The 17,182-nt window shown below is 41.0% G+C and overlaps 1 protein-coding gene and 1 long non-coding RNA gene across 2 annotated transcripts in view; one reads left to right on the forward strand and one right to left on the reverse strand.

Moving 5' to 3' along the window:
- The first annotated feature begins 316 nt into the window (after positions 1–316).
- The window catches only part of Apc (APC regulator of WNT signaling pathway), a 57,640-nt gene continuing 40,774 nt past the window's right edge, over positions 317–17,182 (forward strand). The window contains 5 exon segments of the mRNA NM_012499.1: positions 317–504; positions 7,518–7,599; positions 8,279–8,477; positions 11,286–11,394; positions 15,422–15,535. Coding sequence (NP_036631.1) covers positions 370–504; positions 7,518–7,599; positions 8,279–8,477; positions 11,286–11,394; positions 15,422–15,535 — 639 coding nt within the window. The 5' untranslated portion in view covers positions 317–369.
- Positions 12,267–15,435, reverse strand: LOC102549857 (uncharacterized). The gene is made up of 3 exons (XR_361302.4): positions 13,751–15,435; positions 13,462–13,537; positions 12,267–13,119 (listed from the first exon to the last, which is right to left on the reverse strand). It is a non-coding gene; the product is annotated as an uncharacterized LOC102549857 (long non-coding RNA).

Genomic DNA, 17,182 nt, shown 5'->3' on the forward strand with positions numbered 1-17,182 from the left:
AACGTTACTTACACAGATTCTTTATCAGTGGTTATATTCTGTAAGTTTGACGTACTGGACTAGTTAGGTCATCTTTAACCTTGAAAGAGTCTTACCAGTAGAAATCTTACCTGTAGACATGCAGATATCTTCAAAAGGGACTGAAGCTCTGCCCTTTCCTGTTTCTCTTCAGCTCAGACCCCATGTTCCGTCCTCTTAGGGAAGAAACTATTGGTGCTTGAAAGATGTCGTTTGGAGAGCAAACCTGGACACAAGCACCACTCCTCCTGTCTGGAGAGCTTCGCTTCCTTTGTCTACACGCAGCTACTCCATTTTTAGTAGTGAATTTCAAAATCCTTTTTAACCTTATAGGTCCAAGGGTAGCCAAGGATGGCAGCAGCCTCATATGATCAGTTGTTAAAGCAAGTTGAGGCCCTGAAGATGGAGAACTCAAATCTTCGACAAGAGCTCGAAGATAATTCCAATCACCTTACAGAACTGGAAACTGAGGCATCTAACATGAAGGTATCAAGACTGCGACTTTGATTGTAGCTTATCCACTTTCAGTGTTTCCTCTTGTAAACTTGGGATAGCTAAGACACTTTATTTACCTAAAACTATATATAATAAACTCTTAGAAGAGTTAACATATTCTTAGTAAATGCATCAAATTAATCTACTGAATCATGCAAAAAAAATTAACCTTGGTTTTGGTTCATTCTTAGTCTTTAATTTTAAAAATAAGATCCCCAACTTTACCTTATACTTGATTTAGTGGAAAGGTTTTCTGTATACTTGTGGAGATTAGCTTTATTTTACAGATATTGACTAGTATCTCAAAGGTTACATTGTCCTGTTTAGAAAATACAGTCATCATCAAGTCTACGTGGTGATTGCCATGGTACTTCAAGCCCTGAAGTTTTTTCCAGGTAGCAAAAAGAGTTAGAGTATTTAGTGTGTAGAGGCGAAAACCTTCTGTCTTCAAAGTCATTGATTAAAATTTTAGTTACTTTAATTTCCAGTTAAGCAACTTCCCACTGAATTTAATAACTTCATAAAATTGGAGATTGTCAGTAGAAATGTTTATTTCTTTCCTTTAAAAAATTTGTTTTGTGTTGTTTCTGTTGCTTGGCTATTTTAACATCTCAATTCTGACTTTTTCCTCTGAACACTCTGCTTTCCGTATCTTTCCATATTCCTAGTCTGTCTAGTTCTTTCTCTGCCATTTCAAAGCCTCCTCTCTTTTCTAGACTGTTGTTTATCACTGAGGAAACTGATCTTCTCTTTCCTACTTATCCTTTAGATACGACATCCTATCCTAACAGGGCAGCCTTTGATCTCACAACTCTCTTACCTATCTTGCTATTGATCTTTTTTTCCACTCTAATAATTGCCATAAAACACTCTGGCAATAACATCTCCAAAATATTCACTTCATAGCCCTTTGGAAATAGGTAAACTATAACAAACACTTATTTTTCCTTATCACCAGCTACAGATCAGTGACTTTAAGTACCTGGGTCAGTTATCTAATAGGTTAAAAAAGCCATTTGTTATTTAACACCTACCAACACTTTAAACTGCAGTCCGGGGCATGTGTGTGAGTTCAAGACTACAAAGTACAGATACATTTTGTGTACTTGACTAGTATACTCTGTAGACCTCCTCCTAGAGGACCTGTTTAGATAGTAAACATCTAATTTGTGAGAGAACTCAGATCTAGATTTAACTTTTTATTTAATTACGTAAGTAAATTCAGAAATAGTTTTTAAGAAACATTTTGGGCAAGACATTTTAATTGACACTTTAATCTCCATGCTGAAGTAGTGTGCCTTTCGGAGTGATCGTACAGGTCACACAAACTTATATGATGGGCTATCAGGCTGCATCGGGAGATGCAGGTGTGCCTGGATTTGGTGATTATCCAACTCTTTATGCACGCATCCTGGCAGATCTGTCCATGGGTGTCGTCAGAATTGGGCCATTACAAACTTCAGTGAAGTTAGCTATGTGTTGCTTCCCTAACGCCCTGCTGTTAAAGAGCAGAGCTGTGGCCTGTTGTGTTTTCCACTGACTGATGTGCAGAAAGATGTGTTTGAAACCACTGGTGCATTCCATTTTGGGTTACAATTAAGTATAGTTGTTCTTCTCCCCAAACACACTTAGTAGTCTTTGGGACACATACAATCTCACTACAGCATGTTTCCTGACCTTATCAGTCTAGTCATCACAAAGAAAGGCCAGGTACATCCTGCTGTTGGTTACAGAACATCGCTATGAAGGTATAAAAGTGCTGTGGGGTAACAGCCAGGAGAATGTATATAAAGAGTTAGGGAAATATGAGCAGACCATACATTTGAGGGAATTGAGGAAATACTTGATATAAATATGATACTGTGGCTGTGTTCAGAAAGAATCCCTATTTAAACATACTTATTAAAACATTGTGAAAGAAATGCTATGCCAACTTTCCCAGCGTCATGAAAAGCAAAGCAAGGCTGAGATTACTGGTGACTTTCCTCTCTGGGGACATTGGATAAGTACAAGCTGATCTTTATTCTGGGCACAGCAGACAGCGTTGCTGGAAGGTATCATCCCTGAAGGCAGGCAAGAAGAACTCTAGATATGGCTGCCTTTGATGGGAGGTTAGGGGAAGGCGGAATGCTAGCTTGCAGGACTTGCTACAGAGAAACTTTGGTTTCATAAGGTATTTGCCAGAATTTGAACTTTTTGAACCAGATTAAAAACCTCGGCACCAAGGACCAGATTTAGTGCTAATAAGATAAGTGTCACCAGAAAATAAGCAGGAGTGGGAAACCACAGAAAGATGCTCAAGAGATGGCATCTGCTGTGCCAATGTCGGATGTGAGGCCACGCAGAGTAGGAGGTTAAAGGCTAAGGAAGCCAGTTTGCCATATTTCAATCTAAGTAAAAAAAGGTCACATTCAAGATTTAAATTACCTGAAAACTAAGTTAGCTTTAAACCATTCACTGTGACTAATAGAATGGAAAATAGCAACCCCTACAGCAGGAAGAGTAAGTTCTGGAAGAAGAACGCACCTACCACCGTACGTCTTTCTTGTTCTTACATATACACCATTTGCATACTGTCAAGTTTGAGAAATAAGAAAATGGTAATCAAGAAAACAGAAGATAGGTGGTAATTCAGAAGCAATCCCGGTGTTGGAGTTAGTCAGCAATTCTTTACAAAAATATAATAATGTATTGAAACAAAAGGAAATTTTTATAGAATGCCAGAAGTACTATAGATTTTTCACAGGGAAGTGTATTACAATAAAAACAAATCAGTGTGGCTCTCAGGAAACACATCCCAAAAAGGTTTCAGCTCAGCAGGCTCGTCTTAGTTACTGGTAATTTCTCAGCTCGAGCCAACTGGCGTCAGGTGTCCCAGCAGAGCAGAGGCTTTGCTTTAGTGGTTCTAGTCCTGTTATCACAGCTGTTTCTTCAGCCTCAGCTGACCAGAACCACAGTCTTAATTGAAAGAAACAAATGACCCCCATAGAGTCCTTAAATTTCCCTCTGAAACTTCCCAAGCCAGGCCTCCATCTTTTGCACTGCCCTCGACATTCTTATCTTCCAAGGTTCCACAGAACAGCCCACCAAGCTTTTAATACCGAATGGCTTTTCTACTCTAAAGTTCCAAAGTCCTTCCACATTCTTCCCCAAAACATAGTCAGGTCTGTCACAGCAATACCTCCCTATCCTGGTACCAACTTGTCTTTGTTAAGGTTACTATTGCTATAATGAAATACCAACAATGAGCCAAGCAACTTGGGAGGAAAGGGTTTTATCAGATTTACACTTCCACATCACAGTTCATCACCAAAGGAAGTCAGGACAGGAACTCAAGCAGGGCAGGACCCTGGAGGCAGGAGCTGATGCAGAGGCCATGGAGGGTTCTCAGCCTGCTTTCTTACAGAACCTAGGATCACTGGTCCTCTAGGCCCTCCCCCCATCTATCACTGATTAAGAAAATGCCTTATAGGAGTTGGGGATTTAGCTCAGTGGTAGAGCGCTTGCCTAGCAAGCGCAAGGCCCTGGGTTCGGTCCCCAGCTCCAAAAAAAAAAAAAAATGCCTTATAATCTAATCTTATGGAAGCCTGTTCTCAGCTGAGCTTTCCTCCTCTCGGATAACTCTAGCTTGTGTCAAGTTGATCTATATATTAATTTTATATATATATTAAAAAAAGTAAAGGCTTCATCAAAATTAAAAACATATGTCTTCTAGAAGGCTTCAATAAAAAAAAATGAAAAAAAAAAAAACAGGCCATCTTTCACTATTGAAAATAACCTACCACACTACAATACATTTTTTTTTTTTTGGTTCTTTTTTTTTTTTTTTTCGGAGCTGGGGACCAAACCCAGGGCCTTGCGGTTGCTAGGCAAGCGCTCTACCACTGAACTAAATCCCCAACCCCCACTACAATACATTCTACAAAAGAACTTATTTCAAAATATAAAAGAACTTCTGCTATAAACAATAAGATAGTGAATTTAGTCAGCAGGTAAAGGCACAAGACTGAGTACATGCAGGGGGAGCACAGAAGAAAGCGATGTGCTGCTGGCATCCTTAGTCCGGGCACTCCTAAGACCAGAGGAGAGCAGAGACAGGAGGACCATTTCCCAGCAGCTCGAGGTCCTTAGCCTGGGGCATCTGGCTTAGCAGCAGCCTCAGCACAACAGATGAGAACTGACTCCCAAAGCTTGTCTGACCCTCACAAGTGAATACACACACACACACACACACACACACACACCTGGGTGTATACACATTTGAATAGACAGACAGATAGGTTTAACTATCCAGGTTTTTTTTGCAACACGGCCTCAAAAACTAAAAAGATAATTAGAAAAGGAAGATAAATGTCCGGGTACACTAGTGGAAAATATCTCAGCATCACCTTCATCAGTGAGTATGAAGATCATTTGACTCCTACTCAGATGGTTAAGATTTAAAACAGTCCCACAGATGGGAATATTGGAATGGGCACACTGCTCAGGGGCCTATCTCAGGCACAGAGGCACACAGTCACTCCTCACACACTCACACACTCACACACCCTACAGCAGTTTCTTTTCAAGGTAAACCCTGTGACTGCAGCATTTGAACTCTGAGAAACTACGCCACGAGAAGTAAGTACTTGTGTCCACTAGATGTTTGTACAGAGTGATCGGGTTAGCATTCTCCATGTCAGCCTTAGTAACATGGAGTTATCTTACAGACAATTATGTTAAAGTAGAAACAGAGACTCAAAGGACTGTGTACTGTCTAGTTCCAGCATAATGGTTATTTCTGGGAACTGAAGATGCATTGACCAGAACTTGAGGGGACCAAGGCTGGAAAGGCCAAGCCACCAAGGACTGAAGATCTGTCCCTGTGCACATTGAGCCTCAAAACAGAGCACAGTTGGGATTACTTTGTTAGTAGGCATAGACTATTCATTGCAAGCTGTGAGTAAAGTAAGTCATGCTAGATGTTGTCCTCTTAAGGCTAAGTAACTGGATGTGAGTGAGTTGGCTTATCCGGCTTTGCTCAGTGACGTTTATAATTAGAAGCACTTAACAAAGATAACCTAATAGACACATTGGAATAAGCTAATACTTCGCAAAATTGCTACTCTTAAAACCCTTAAAAAATTGTAGCCTTAAATTTAATTTGTTTTATTTACATTGCTGCTTTTATTAATAGATTTCTAACAGATGTACAGATATTGGCCTTGAGAATTAAGCCTAAGGTGACACACATTCTCAATAAAAAAGCATTCTACTGCTGAGCTGTGCCTAGCCACAGAGACTTCCTGTTCAGTTATTTACTTGCTATGTCCATGCATGTACATGTGTGTCCCTGTGTTTGTATGCATGTATGTTGCACATGTGGAAGTCAGGACAATTTTCGGGAATCAGCATGTGAGTTCCAAGATGCAAATTCAGACTGTAAGTCCTCCCTTAAAGCACTAGTTTTATTACAAGGTGTGAATGTTAACTGGAGTTCAGATTAGAAAATGTGAGCACATGCCAGAGTCCCTCAGTTTTTACAGGGATATGGAGAGGGACCGATTCTCAAACCTGTGTGTCCTACCTAAGCACACACCACTGAGCTTTGCCTACTGTAGCCTGCCCACTGATTTAGATTGTAGTTCTGTCACTGAAGGGAGGGGAAACTCTCTCTCCACTCATCCTATGTGATCGTGTTTAATGGGGTCCTCTTTCTCTTTGCACACTTGGTTTTTTCTGTGTGACACACGATGATAAGGTGATAGGAGGTGATATGAGATGTTCAAGGACTGCTGCAGCTGCCAGCCAGAGGCAGAAGAACGAGAACCCTGGAAAAGGAAGCCATAGTCTGCAGTGTTGTTCTCAAGCTAAGGAAGAGAAGTGCCCCTCAGCTCAGTTAAGCATTTGGGCACGCTCTGCTCTGGCTGAAGAGAGGTGTCCTATGTGAATGTAGAATCCTTCCCACAGAGAAAGTCAGCTTCACGTCCCACACCTCCCACTGAAGCAATTCAAACAACAACACAGCCTGCTGTTTGACGGGCACATGTAAGACCACAGGTCCTTTGTTTTCATTGCACACAATGACAAGAGCAAGGCAGGGCAGGGAGCTGTCCCTCGAGCATTAGCTCACGTTCTGGCAGGTTTCTTTCCATGCTTTCGTCTGCGATCACTTACTGTCCAGCGACACGGCCTTAAGTCAAGGTTGCAGATGCTCACTGCATCCCCGACTTCCGAAAACTAATTGTGAAACAAAGGACACGCTGGAAGCTCCTGAGGCCTGCACCACTGTATGGGAAGTACGGGCAGTTATTAAGGAATACTAATAAAAACCAAGGTTTATAGGTAGCCAGGCAGAAAAATTGGATAGAAAATTATTTCAAACTTTTTTCGGGGGGAAAATCAAGAAATCCTTTCTGTGTGAAGAAAGACAGTGACATCAAGGGCTGGAGGCAGCTAGCATGTGAGTGTCTGAAAAGACTGAGCCAATGCTCTGGTCAGCCCTCGGGTGTGCCTGGCCCTGAGTGGTAAGTCACTAGACAGCAGAATTTCTCCTGCTTGTGCAGGTACAGGCCTAGAGATGTGGGTTCTAAGTAGCCACTTTTGTATGGCTTAAGCAAGTCTGTAGGTGTGAGCTGATTTTTCAATTCCAGCTTTCTTAAAAGTCATTAGCCCATATTGTAAAAAACAATGAGTTTGTTTCATTATGTCTTTTTATGTCTGCATATAATGTACTTGGATCATACTTCCCCCCAACCCCTTTACCTTCCTTTATAAAGTATGCCATGAAGTGTCTTGCATGGAGACTCCTCAAATCACCATTATCACAAAATACCACTATTGTTGTTGGGATAAAATAATGAAAAATAGGTAGTATGTTTAATATACATTATAGCCTATGGCATGTTGTCAGTGTGAACTGAAATAGTTTTCTCCCCAGTCCTATCTAAATGCCAAGAAATACAGACTCGTGTGTTGAAAGGTTATTTAGCATTTCATGCTAATGTACTGTGCTCTCTCACTAGGAAGTACTTAAGCAGCTGCAGGGAAGTATTGAAGATGAGACTATGACTTCCGGACAGATTGATTTACTAGAGCGCCTTAAAGGTACGTTTTTAAAGGACTTTAGAGATACTGTTGTAAGCTCAGTTTCCAGGGCAGCTGCTCTCATGCGGACCTGGGCTCAGCCTGCTCCTCTTCCTCACTCCCCACTGGGTTGTAGCTGTGGAATGCAAATAGATACAAGCTCTGTTGCTTGTCTCTGCTTCACATCATTGGCTTTGACGTTTCCCCTCAGATCTGACATATTTTTGAAACTCATTTCATTCTACCAGTGACTAAATACGCTTCAGTAAGCCATGTGCCAGGAGGCTTCTGTGGCAGATAGGTGCGAAGGGGTATTGTCATAGTCTTTTTGCCTGTATTTTCCTATGCTATTTCTAGTAATATCTGTCTTAAAATGCCTTTCTCACTTTATTGCCTAAAAATTCCAGTGCCAGACAGGGACCCTGCTTCTTAATAAATGAAACCAGACAAATTACTTTTTGAGTTCCTAATATTATCTACAGGGATTCTAAGGATTTTGTGTGATTTTCCTTTAACACACTTGTTTGCAGTATAACTCATGCTGACTTTGCAGGGCAAGTTTTAACTATTTTAAATAATTACTCAACTGCATATATTTGTAGTTAAAATATAAACCTAAGAACTCACTTTTAAAATAATGTAATAGGAGTATTTTACATGGCATAAAGCAGTTACTACATAAGAACTTGTTTCTGTTTAGAATTTAACTTAGATAGCAATTTCCCCGGAGTGAAACTACGCTCGAAAATGTCCCTCCGATCCTATGGAAGTCGGGAAGGATCTGTATCAAGCCGTTCAGGAGAATGCAGTCCTGTCCCCATGGGGTCATTCCCAAGAAGAGCATTTGTAAATGGAAGCAGAGAAAGCACTGGATACTTAGAAGAGCTTGAGAAAGAGAGGTAACATTTGTTCCTTATGCAGTGTGTACTCTTGTGTACGGGAGCTCCCTCTGCTGTTCTGATGTAAGATGATAGGTGGCAGCCTGCACCGATGGAGCATCACTTTGTTTTAAACATCTTTCTTGCTTTGTAGACCAGGCTGGCTCAGAGATATCCCCGCCTCCACCTCCACCTCCCACGTGCTGGGATGAAAGGTGTGTGTGTGCCCCACAATCTGCTGGTTTAAATATGTTAATGATCGTGCTCGAAACAATTCTAAAAGTGGACAGGAGGAATTTTCTTGAAATTCTAAGATCTTATATTTGATTACTTTGGTCTTTTAAATATTCTACACATGGTGAAGCCTTGGTACAGTGGTGAGCATAGCCACCTTTCGTTGAGTAAAATAATCTGTACATTGGGTAAAACCCTAAATCACAATATTTATACGTAGGTAAATGTATCAATGACTTATAGTAGAATTTCAGGTTATCTTTTGAACGAAATTCAGTAGCTGCTACTTTGTAAGGAACTCCATTATGGAAGGCAGGCTAGCTGTAACCACAAGTGAGAGAAATAGTCATGCCTAACAGGGTGCCTTACAGCTGGCTGTAAACCCAGTTCCAGGGACTCGGATCCTTCTTCTGACCTCCATAGGCAGCATGTATATGGTACACACACATACAAACAGTACACCCACACATACATAAAAAATTAAAATATAGGAAGGAGTGCAGCATGTTTCACTGGTAGACAAAGGCGATGTTATTTTGATTTGGGGTGAGGCCATCTCTAAAAGTCAGCCTGGCCACGTGGACTAGAAGGGTGTTGAGCTCTCTTTCATCCCTTAGCTGTGCCAGGGTCTTCCCTCTCTTTGTTCCTTTTCATTCCATAAAGAGGCAAAGGCCATGTGAGCAGGCCAGACTTCCCAGGAACTTGCTTTGGTGCTGATATTATTAGTTAGAGAGCTTTAGAGAAAAGAATTTCTTAAATGGATTTTACTGCAAGTGCTAGATTTCATAACAGCTATTAGTAATGAGAACTTTCAATGGACATGTTCCTTTTATCTTGGCCTCTCTGACACTTAGGGGAAAATGCTCTTGGCTCCTGCTGTGGCATCATTTATCTCTTGCCAGTCCCTGTCCATTTATTTTCTCACAATTGAGGATGCTTAGCTTTGAAATTGTTTCTTGGGAAAAGTGATCTTAGCAAGAACAAAATCTTCTATACACATTAGTACTCATTACAAATGTTTCCCAAGGAAATACCAAACAGAATTTTAAAAATAATGTATCATCAGAGAGGAGAGCATCATTGTATATGGCCAAAGTTCAGATCATAATAGAAAATATTCACAGGTCTGATGACATGAATATCCATAGCAAAAGTGTCTTAAGTGATGAATTGAAGTGACTGAGTCGTGCCGTTCCCAGTATAGACATCCTCTAATGAGAAGCAGAAGTTACCGAAAGGAGTGGGCTGCAAACTTGGAAAAAAGCTTAGTCTCATGCACATCAAAAGAAATCAAAGTCAGAGTGATATCCTGGAGGCTATAAATCTACTTATGTAAGACTCTAGAAGTTGTATCATACACTTAAATGTGTGGAAATTATAGGTTATACAGTTGGTATAAGACCTTACTAGGACACTTAAGTTAAAATTCATGTACCCTCAAAATTTACCATGTGTTCATGCATGAACATGTATGGAATGAAGTGCATAAAGACATTCATGTAATAAATATTATATAATATTCATTACACTTGAAAGGCCCTGAGTGCTCCCCAGCAAAGGATTGGCCGTAGTATTTCTCCTTTATGAGTTTATGAATTTCGTGAGATAAACAGAGTTAGGCAGCTATAAAGAAGTACATAGTAAGTGTTTTGTTCTCATATGGAATGATATTTTAAATGAAAAAAACATGTGTAGGACAACATACATACTAATAATCTAGTATTTATGTTTTTTTTTCTTTTTCTGTTTTTCGGAGCTGGGGACTGAACCCAGGGCCTTGTGTTTGCTAGGCAAACGCTCTACCACTGAGCTAAATCCCCAACCCCTAGTATTTATGTTTTTAAGTGTACATGTAATTATGCACATTATTCTTCATTTTATAGAAAGCCTCTGGAAACAACACAAGAAAAGTATACTATACTTTGCTTAGGGAACAATAAGGAGCTTGCACTTGTTAGTCTATTGAGTCTTATCTCAGTCACAGTCTTCTGTTATATGTTTATGTTTATAATGGTCAGGTGTGTGGTAGAACCGGTTCTTTCTGCCTCAGAGTAGCGCCCTCTGACTATAAATGTGATGTGTTTATTCACAGTGTTGTTGCAGAGTGGCCTACCTCAGCACAGCAGCCTACCTGGATGCAGCCCCAGGCTTCTCCCTTCCCCAGGCTTCTCTCTTCCCTAAACTTCTCTCTTACCCAGGCTTTTCTCTCCCCCAGGCTTCTCTTACCCAGGCTTCTCCCTTACCCAGGCTTCTCCCTCCCCCAGGCTTCTCTCTTCCCCAAACAGTGCAGCTATTCTTAACTCTGTTAGTGTAGTGTTTATTCTTTTCCTGGCTTTGGGTTCTAATCTGGCCATACCTTTCACTCACTTCTTAGACTATATGAAAGAGAGCCCTTGGTTGAAGCAGAACTGATGAGCGTCTTAGCAGGGAAGGAGCACACTTGATACTCAGAAGTCAATGGTTGTAACACCCAAGTCCTACTACAAACCCCAGTCAGTGCGCTCTCACAAGTCCATTGCTGTCTTACAGCAGCAGCTGCTGAGAGCACCAGGCAATATGTAATAGCTTGTGTAAATTTACCCTTCTTTTAAACAGATCATTACTCCTTGCTGATCTTGACAAAGAAGAAAAGGAAAAGGACTGGTATTATGCTCAGCTTCAGAACCTCACGAAAAGAATAGATAGCCTGCCCTTGACTGAGAACGTAAGTAACTCGGCAGTGCAGCTTTTAGATTTGGGGACTTGACCTTCAAAGGTACTCAGGTCACCTATGAAGAATTCAAGGTAACTGAATTTGTAATCATTTATAAAATGTAATGTGTCTTAAGCAGCTTTTGACCTAAGTATGTAACGGTTACTGAGTGTCACCGTCGTCATTGCTGCTGCTGCTTTGCTTTGTTTGTTTTGTGGGGATTTGTTTGTCTTTGACACAGAATCTCATGTGCCCTGACTGATGTCAGACTTGCTATACAGCTTAAGAGGACCTGATCCGCCCAAATATTGGGATCACAGGCCTGCTTTACCATAACAACTCGTTAATTAAGGTTAATAGAAGAAAAAAATTATTGTGTACCAACAGATACTTATTTTAATCCCACAGGAGTTTGAATCTGAATTCCACTTAGACAACTGTATTTTTAATTGGTAGAAACATTATACTATCTGTTTGCAGTTTCTGTACAATGCAGGAATCATACCAGATAGTTTTTACAACAAAAATATCCTTCAAGATAATATGAATCTCATTCTGTGTAGTACAGATGCCAATAGCTATCGTCATGGAAGCTACTGTGTTTGTGAACTCCATGCTCCTTTATCAAATACACTTAGGTTTAAATCGTTTAAGTCTCAGGAATACACCTAATTGTAGGGGAAAACTAACTTGTCCCTTGACTTCCACATTCATGCTGTGTCATGCGCATAGCTCTGAGTTAACCCCAGAGCACCTCATCAACTGCATACATGATACATGCCTGTAATGGCTATGTCCAGCATAGCTCCAGAGATGGGTGTGGCTGAGACAGTGGGGAAATGAGGAAAAGACAAACACACGGACACACAAACACAGCACCCTGGGTGCTCAGCGTGTTTATTGTACAGTGTTAAACAAGGAGGTGAAGTTATTGCTAACAGACAGACAAGGAGTCAGGTTTAGCTCATTTCAGTAGGGACAGCCTCTACAGGAGAGCTGCCTTCAAGGCATAAACATCAGGCCAGAGGGAGAAAGCTGTGGTGGCCATTATCTGTACACACCATCAGAATTCACACTCAGACCAGGAGAAAAGGCTGTGCCATTTCCCATGCGTCTGAGTCTGTGGGGTCCTTGACATAGGCTTGCCCATATTAACAACACACAATTACTCTGGACTTCACATCCTTGTGCCTTCTCCTCCCCACATGGAATCTTAGCATTCAGGAATTTGAGGCAAGGGTATCAGAAATTCAAATTCACAGCTAGGGAGATGGCTCAACAGTTAGGAACATTCGCTGCTCTTCAGAGAATCTTGAGTTTTATTCAACTCCCACATGGAAATTTACAATCATCTGTAACTCCAGTTTCAGGGGGTCGAATGCCCTCTTTTGACCTCAGTGAGCACCAGGCACCCACACGGAGTGCACACACACAGGCAAAGCACTCATACAAGTAAAACAAAAACTGAAGGTCCTCCTCAGCTGTATAGTCATTTGTCCCCAGTGTGTTATATAAGGTCCTGTCTAACAATCTAATACATTAATAATCTCAAGACTACATGTTCATCAATATTTTATATAATAAAAGGGGAAATAGACAGTCTCTTATCCACAGACTCCAAGAGACTGACCCTGAGGGTGACAGTGAGTCCAGGGCCAGCCTGGGCATCAGGAAGGCACCTTCTCAGTGTAACCTTCATTCTTAGCATTCTTGGACAGCGTATGCTCTCCAATAACACTGTCAAAGAGTAAACAGGTCACTTCAGACTACTGCTCATGTGAAACAATTAGTCACATTAGTGCTAAGGCCAGGCAAGCCTTCTAGAAATTCAGGCTTGCAGAATGCAGAGCATTTTCCCTAACGGCGATAATTCCATATAGACATCCATACTGATAATCTCAACCTACACTTCTTTTTATACTATGTAGCTACAAAATATTCATTTTGTGTTCACATAGATCAGAATACAGAAAAGAAACAAACAACAACAAAAACAAACCAAACCACAGTATATACAGCCCAAGCTCCCTTTAAACAGGAGATTTCTGCTCCCGTTCTCTAGGCTGCCTTTTGAGGTACCTTTTTGGCTTCCACTAGTTGATTGAGTTTCTCATAACATTCTCCTAAGGCAACCAGCATACGAGAATCGTTGGGCCTATGAAAAAGAACAACATTGTCAGAGCAAAGACTTTACTCAAGTCTTCAACTCAAAGATGAGCCTCCACTATTTCCATGCTATTCAAATCCGTGCAAGGACTGCTCTTCAACAAAATGCTTCACTTAATTACTTTATGCTTATAATTATCCTATAAACCCACTAGTAAAAACAACCAAACCATTCATACCCTTCCCACATTGGCCAACTCACCGAAGCTGGTGGGCCCGTCTATAATAATAAAGGCAATAAAATGGCATCTTTTATAGTAGTTTTCAGAGAATGCAGTGGGCAAAAAGGGAAACTAGAAGGAAGAAAAGCCTTCCAGAATATAGTTATCTGGGTCTCCTGAGTGCAGGAGCTAAAACTCAAGGCTTAAAGTGCTCACTTCCCTTGGTTAAATACCAGAAAATCGAAAGTAAAGATCAGTTGTCAAATAAATTTATTATTTGCTATTTATTAAGTAAGCATTTTTGGTAGAATACAGAAAAATACGTAACCGCCGTGGGCCATTGGTAACATTGGTAATTGAAGCCTGCTTGTGTTTCATCCCCACGCTCTGTACTTTGTCTTCTTATTGGGGAAAAAGTCAGCAAACATCTCCACATGGAACTACTCATCTGCATATGGAAATACCATCCACTTACCAGCTCTGAACCACAGGATTATAACGTGCCGTGTCGACACTTTGCAGTCCTTGCACCCAGCCTGCCAGGAGCAGTTTTCTGTAAGCGTGGATTGTGAGGAGCTCGCCTTCCTCCTCTCCATGGCTCCTACCTGCCTGCCTGCCTGGCAGCTACCTCACTGTGACCATCAGTTAACACCCACTTGTGAAGTGTGTTCATATCTCACTTTCTCCTTACTTTTAGATTTTTACAGAAGTCAGTGTTGATTTTGTCTGGCTTAATAATTTTTTAAAATATTTTTCATGGTTTTCTGTTTTTTTTTTCTAAGATATATTTATATTTATGTACATTTGTGAGGTTGCCAGATCTACTGGAACTGGATTTACAGTTGTGAACTGTCATGTGGGTGCTGGGAATTGAACCCCAGTCCTCCAAAAGAGCAGCCAGTGCTCTAAACCACGGAGCCAACTCTCCAGATGCAGCGCTAATATGTGAACGTTTTCTTACTCCATTTTCTTCATATGGCAAATGGAATGTTTTTCTCTGTTTAGCTTGTACATATAAGGCAGTTGATCCTTAGTTCAGTCAGAGGTTAAGGGTAATGAACGCCTGCTGGCGTTTTACCCCCGGATGCTGTCTGTGTTAACTTACTAGTTTTCTTGTTTGAGATAGAGTCTCATGTGGCCTAGTTCTCCTGAACTCCCAGTGTAGCCAAGAATGACCTTGGACTCCTGATCCACCTGCCTCCGCTCCCTAAGTGCTGGGGTTGCAGGGCACACCTAGTTTTATGTGGTACAAGCTGAGTAAGCACTCTACCAACGAAGCTCGTCTGCTGTCCAAAATACTACTTTAATAATTAAAGGTTCCTCGGGGCTCTGAGGTGTAGCTCAATGGTACTGTACTTGCCTAGTGTGAACCCCAGAAATTCCTAGTGCCACAGAAGTTAATTAGGTGCCCCTTTAACAGATAAAAATCATGAGGGGACAGAAGTTCGGCACACCCTGCCTGGACCAGGTACATATTTTCAACAGCACAGCCTCAGGTAAAGCCAGCTTTTGCTTCGGGCAGGTCCATATGTAATCAGGGACCCCAACTAAGCTTGCTGCCCACTCTCATAGTTTAGGATTCCTTGGAAGAAATTGATAGCTTTCTCAAGTCTGGTGACTCGCAGTTATTCACTCAATTTCTTAATTGATATTTATGTGCTTTTTGGTTTTACTAATAAACTGAGAAATTAATGTGCTCTTTGTGGTCCTAGTTTTCCTTACAGACAGACATGACAAGACGGCAGCTGGAGTATGAAGCACGGCAGATCAGGGCCGCAATGGAGGAGCAGCTTGGCACCTGCCAGGACATGGAGAAACGAGCACAGGTGCCTGGCGGGGTCTCACACTGCACACTGACAGCTCTGCCAGTGTCTGTTAGTGCATTGTCTGTGTGAAGGGTGTAGTTCAGTGACAGGGCACTGCCTCCCTATACAAGGCCATTGGTTTAACCTGCAGCACCATCAAAGAGAAAGTTCAAAGTCTGTCTTAAATTGCCACTATTTCAGGATAACAGTTTCTCCTAGCTGTTGGGCATTATAACCAGTACTGACTTAATTCTGCTCTGCTATGACATTTGAGTATTAATCTTTCTGCATAGAATTACAGGGAAAAAATATTGATTCTCCTGTAGCTGATAACTAGCTTCAATTCCTTTGAGATTGCTATTTCTTGCAATCTAAGTTTGTGTGGCAACAGCAGTCAGACGTTTAAAAAAAAAAGCAGCAGCAACAGTGCACGTTTGAGGCACAGAGGAGGTGTAAGAAATAATGCGCGTAAGGGAAGAGGGCGTGAGGGCTGAGGAAGAGAGGCCAAGGAAGGACGTCACCTGCTTTTACTGTAGAGCACTTCCTTGTGCGCAGGTGTGTGACAGGCTAGTGGAGCCCTGTAGAAGACAGGTGTAACTACTGCCTCACCTTGCTTTAAAGTGTGCATGGGGAATTTTTTTTTCACTTCTCTAAAAAATGTAATTGGAATTAATTATATTTAAAGATTTCATTTAGATAAGACTATTTGTATGGTGATATATCGAATTCTGTAAAGTGATTTTTTTCTTCTTTCTAATTTTAAGTTTTTTTCATGCAATATATTCCCCTCTTTCATCTCCAAGATCCATTTCATATTCTCTCTTAAAGCCAAAACAAAACTGTGGATCCTGCTCCATGTTGTCCGACTAGTTACTACTGAGCACGTGGCCTGCCCTAAGGTGTGGCTGTTGAACCAGTGTCTCTATAGAAGAAAACTGTTTGCCCTCTCCCAGCAGCTACAATTTCAAAACGCTTCTCGGGTAGGGGTGGGATTCATGTTAGAATATAATTTTAACTGGCGGTGGTGGTACACATCTTTAATCCAGCACTTGGGAAGCAGAGGCAAATGGATCTCTGAGTTTGAATCCAGCCTGGTCTACAGAGTGAGTTCCAGAACAGCAAACTCTACATAAAGTAACCCTGTCTTGAAAAATTAATAATAAAAAATTATATCTAAGGTAATATTTAACACCATAACATGACACATTTTATAGTTTCATAATTGATAGGAATAAGATTATGTGACATGCATATCATGTATCTATTTGTATATCTGTTATCAAATTACAGTTAGTAATTTGAAATAAACATAATTGAAAGTATACATAAACATTTGAGTAGAAAAAATTTTTAAACCTTCTCTTTGGTATTTTTTTAAGATTTATTTATTTTTTATTTATTTATTTTTTTTGGTTCTTTTTTTTCCGGAGCTGGGGACCGAACCCAGGGCCTTGCGCTTCCTAGGCAAGCGCTCTACCACTGAGCTAAATCCCCAGCCCCAGATTTATTTATTTATATGAGTACACTGTAGCTGTCTTCAGACACACCAGAAGAGGGCATCAGATCCTGTTACAGATGGTTGTGAGTCACCATGTGGTTGCTAGAAATTGAACTCAGGACCTCTGGAACCACTGAGCCATCTCTCCAGCCCTTGAGTAGAAATTTTTT

The sequence above is a fragment of the Rattus norvegicus genome, chromosome 18 (genome assembly GCF_036323735.1).
Source record: "Rattus norvegicus strain BN/NHsdMcwi chromosome 18, GRCr8, whole genome shotgun sequence".
Lineage (NCBI taxonomy): Eukaryota > Metazoa > Chordata > Mammalia > Rodentia > Muridae > Rattus > Rattus norvegicus.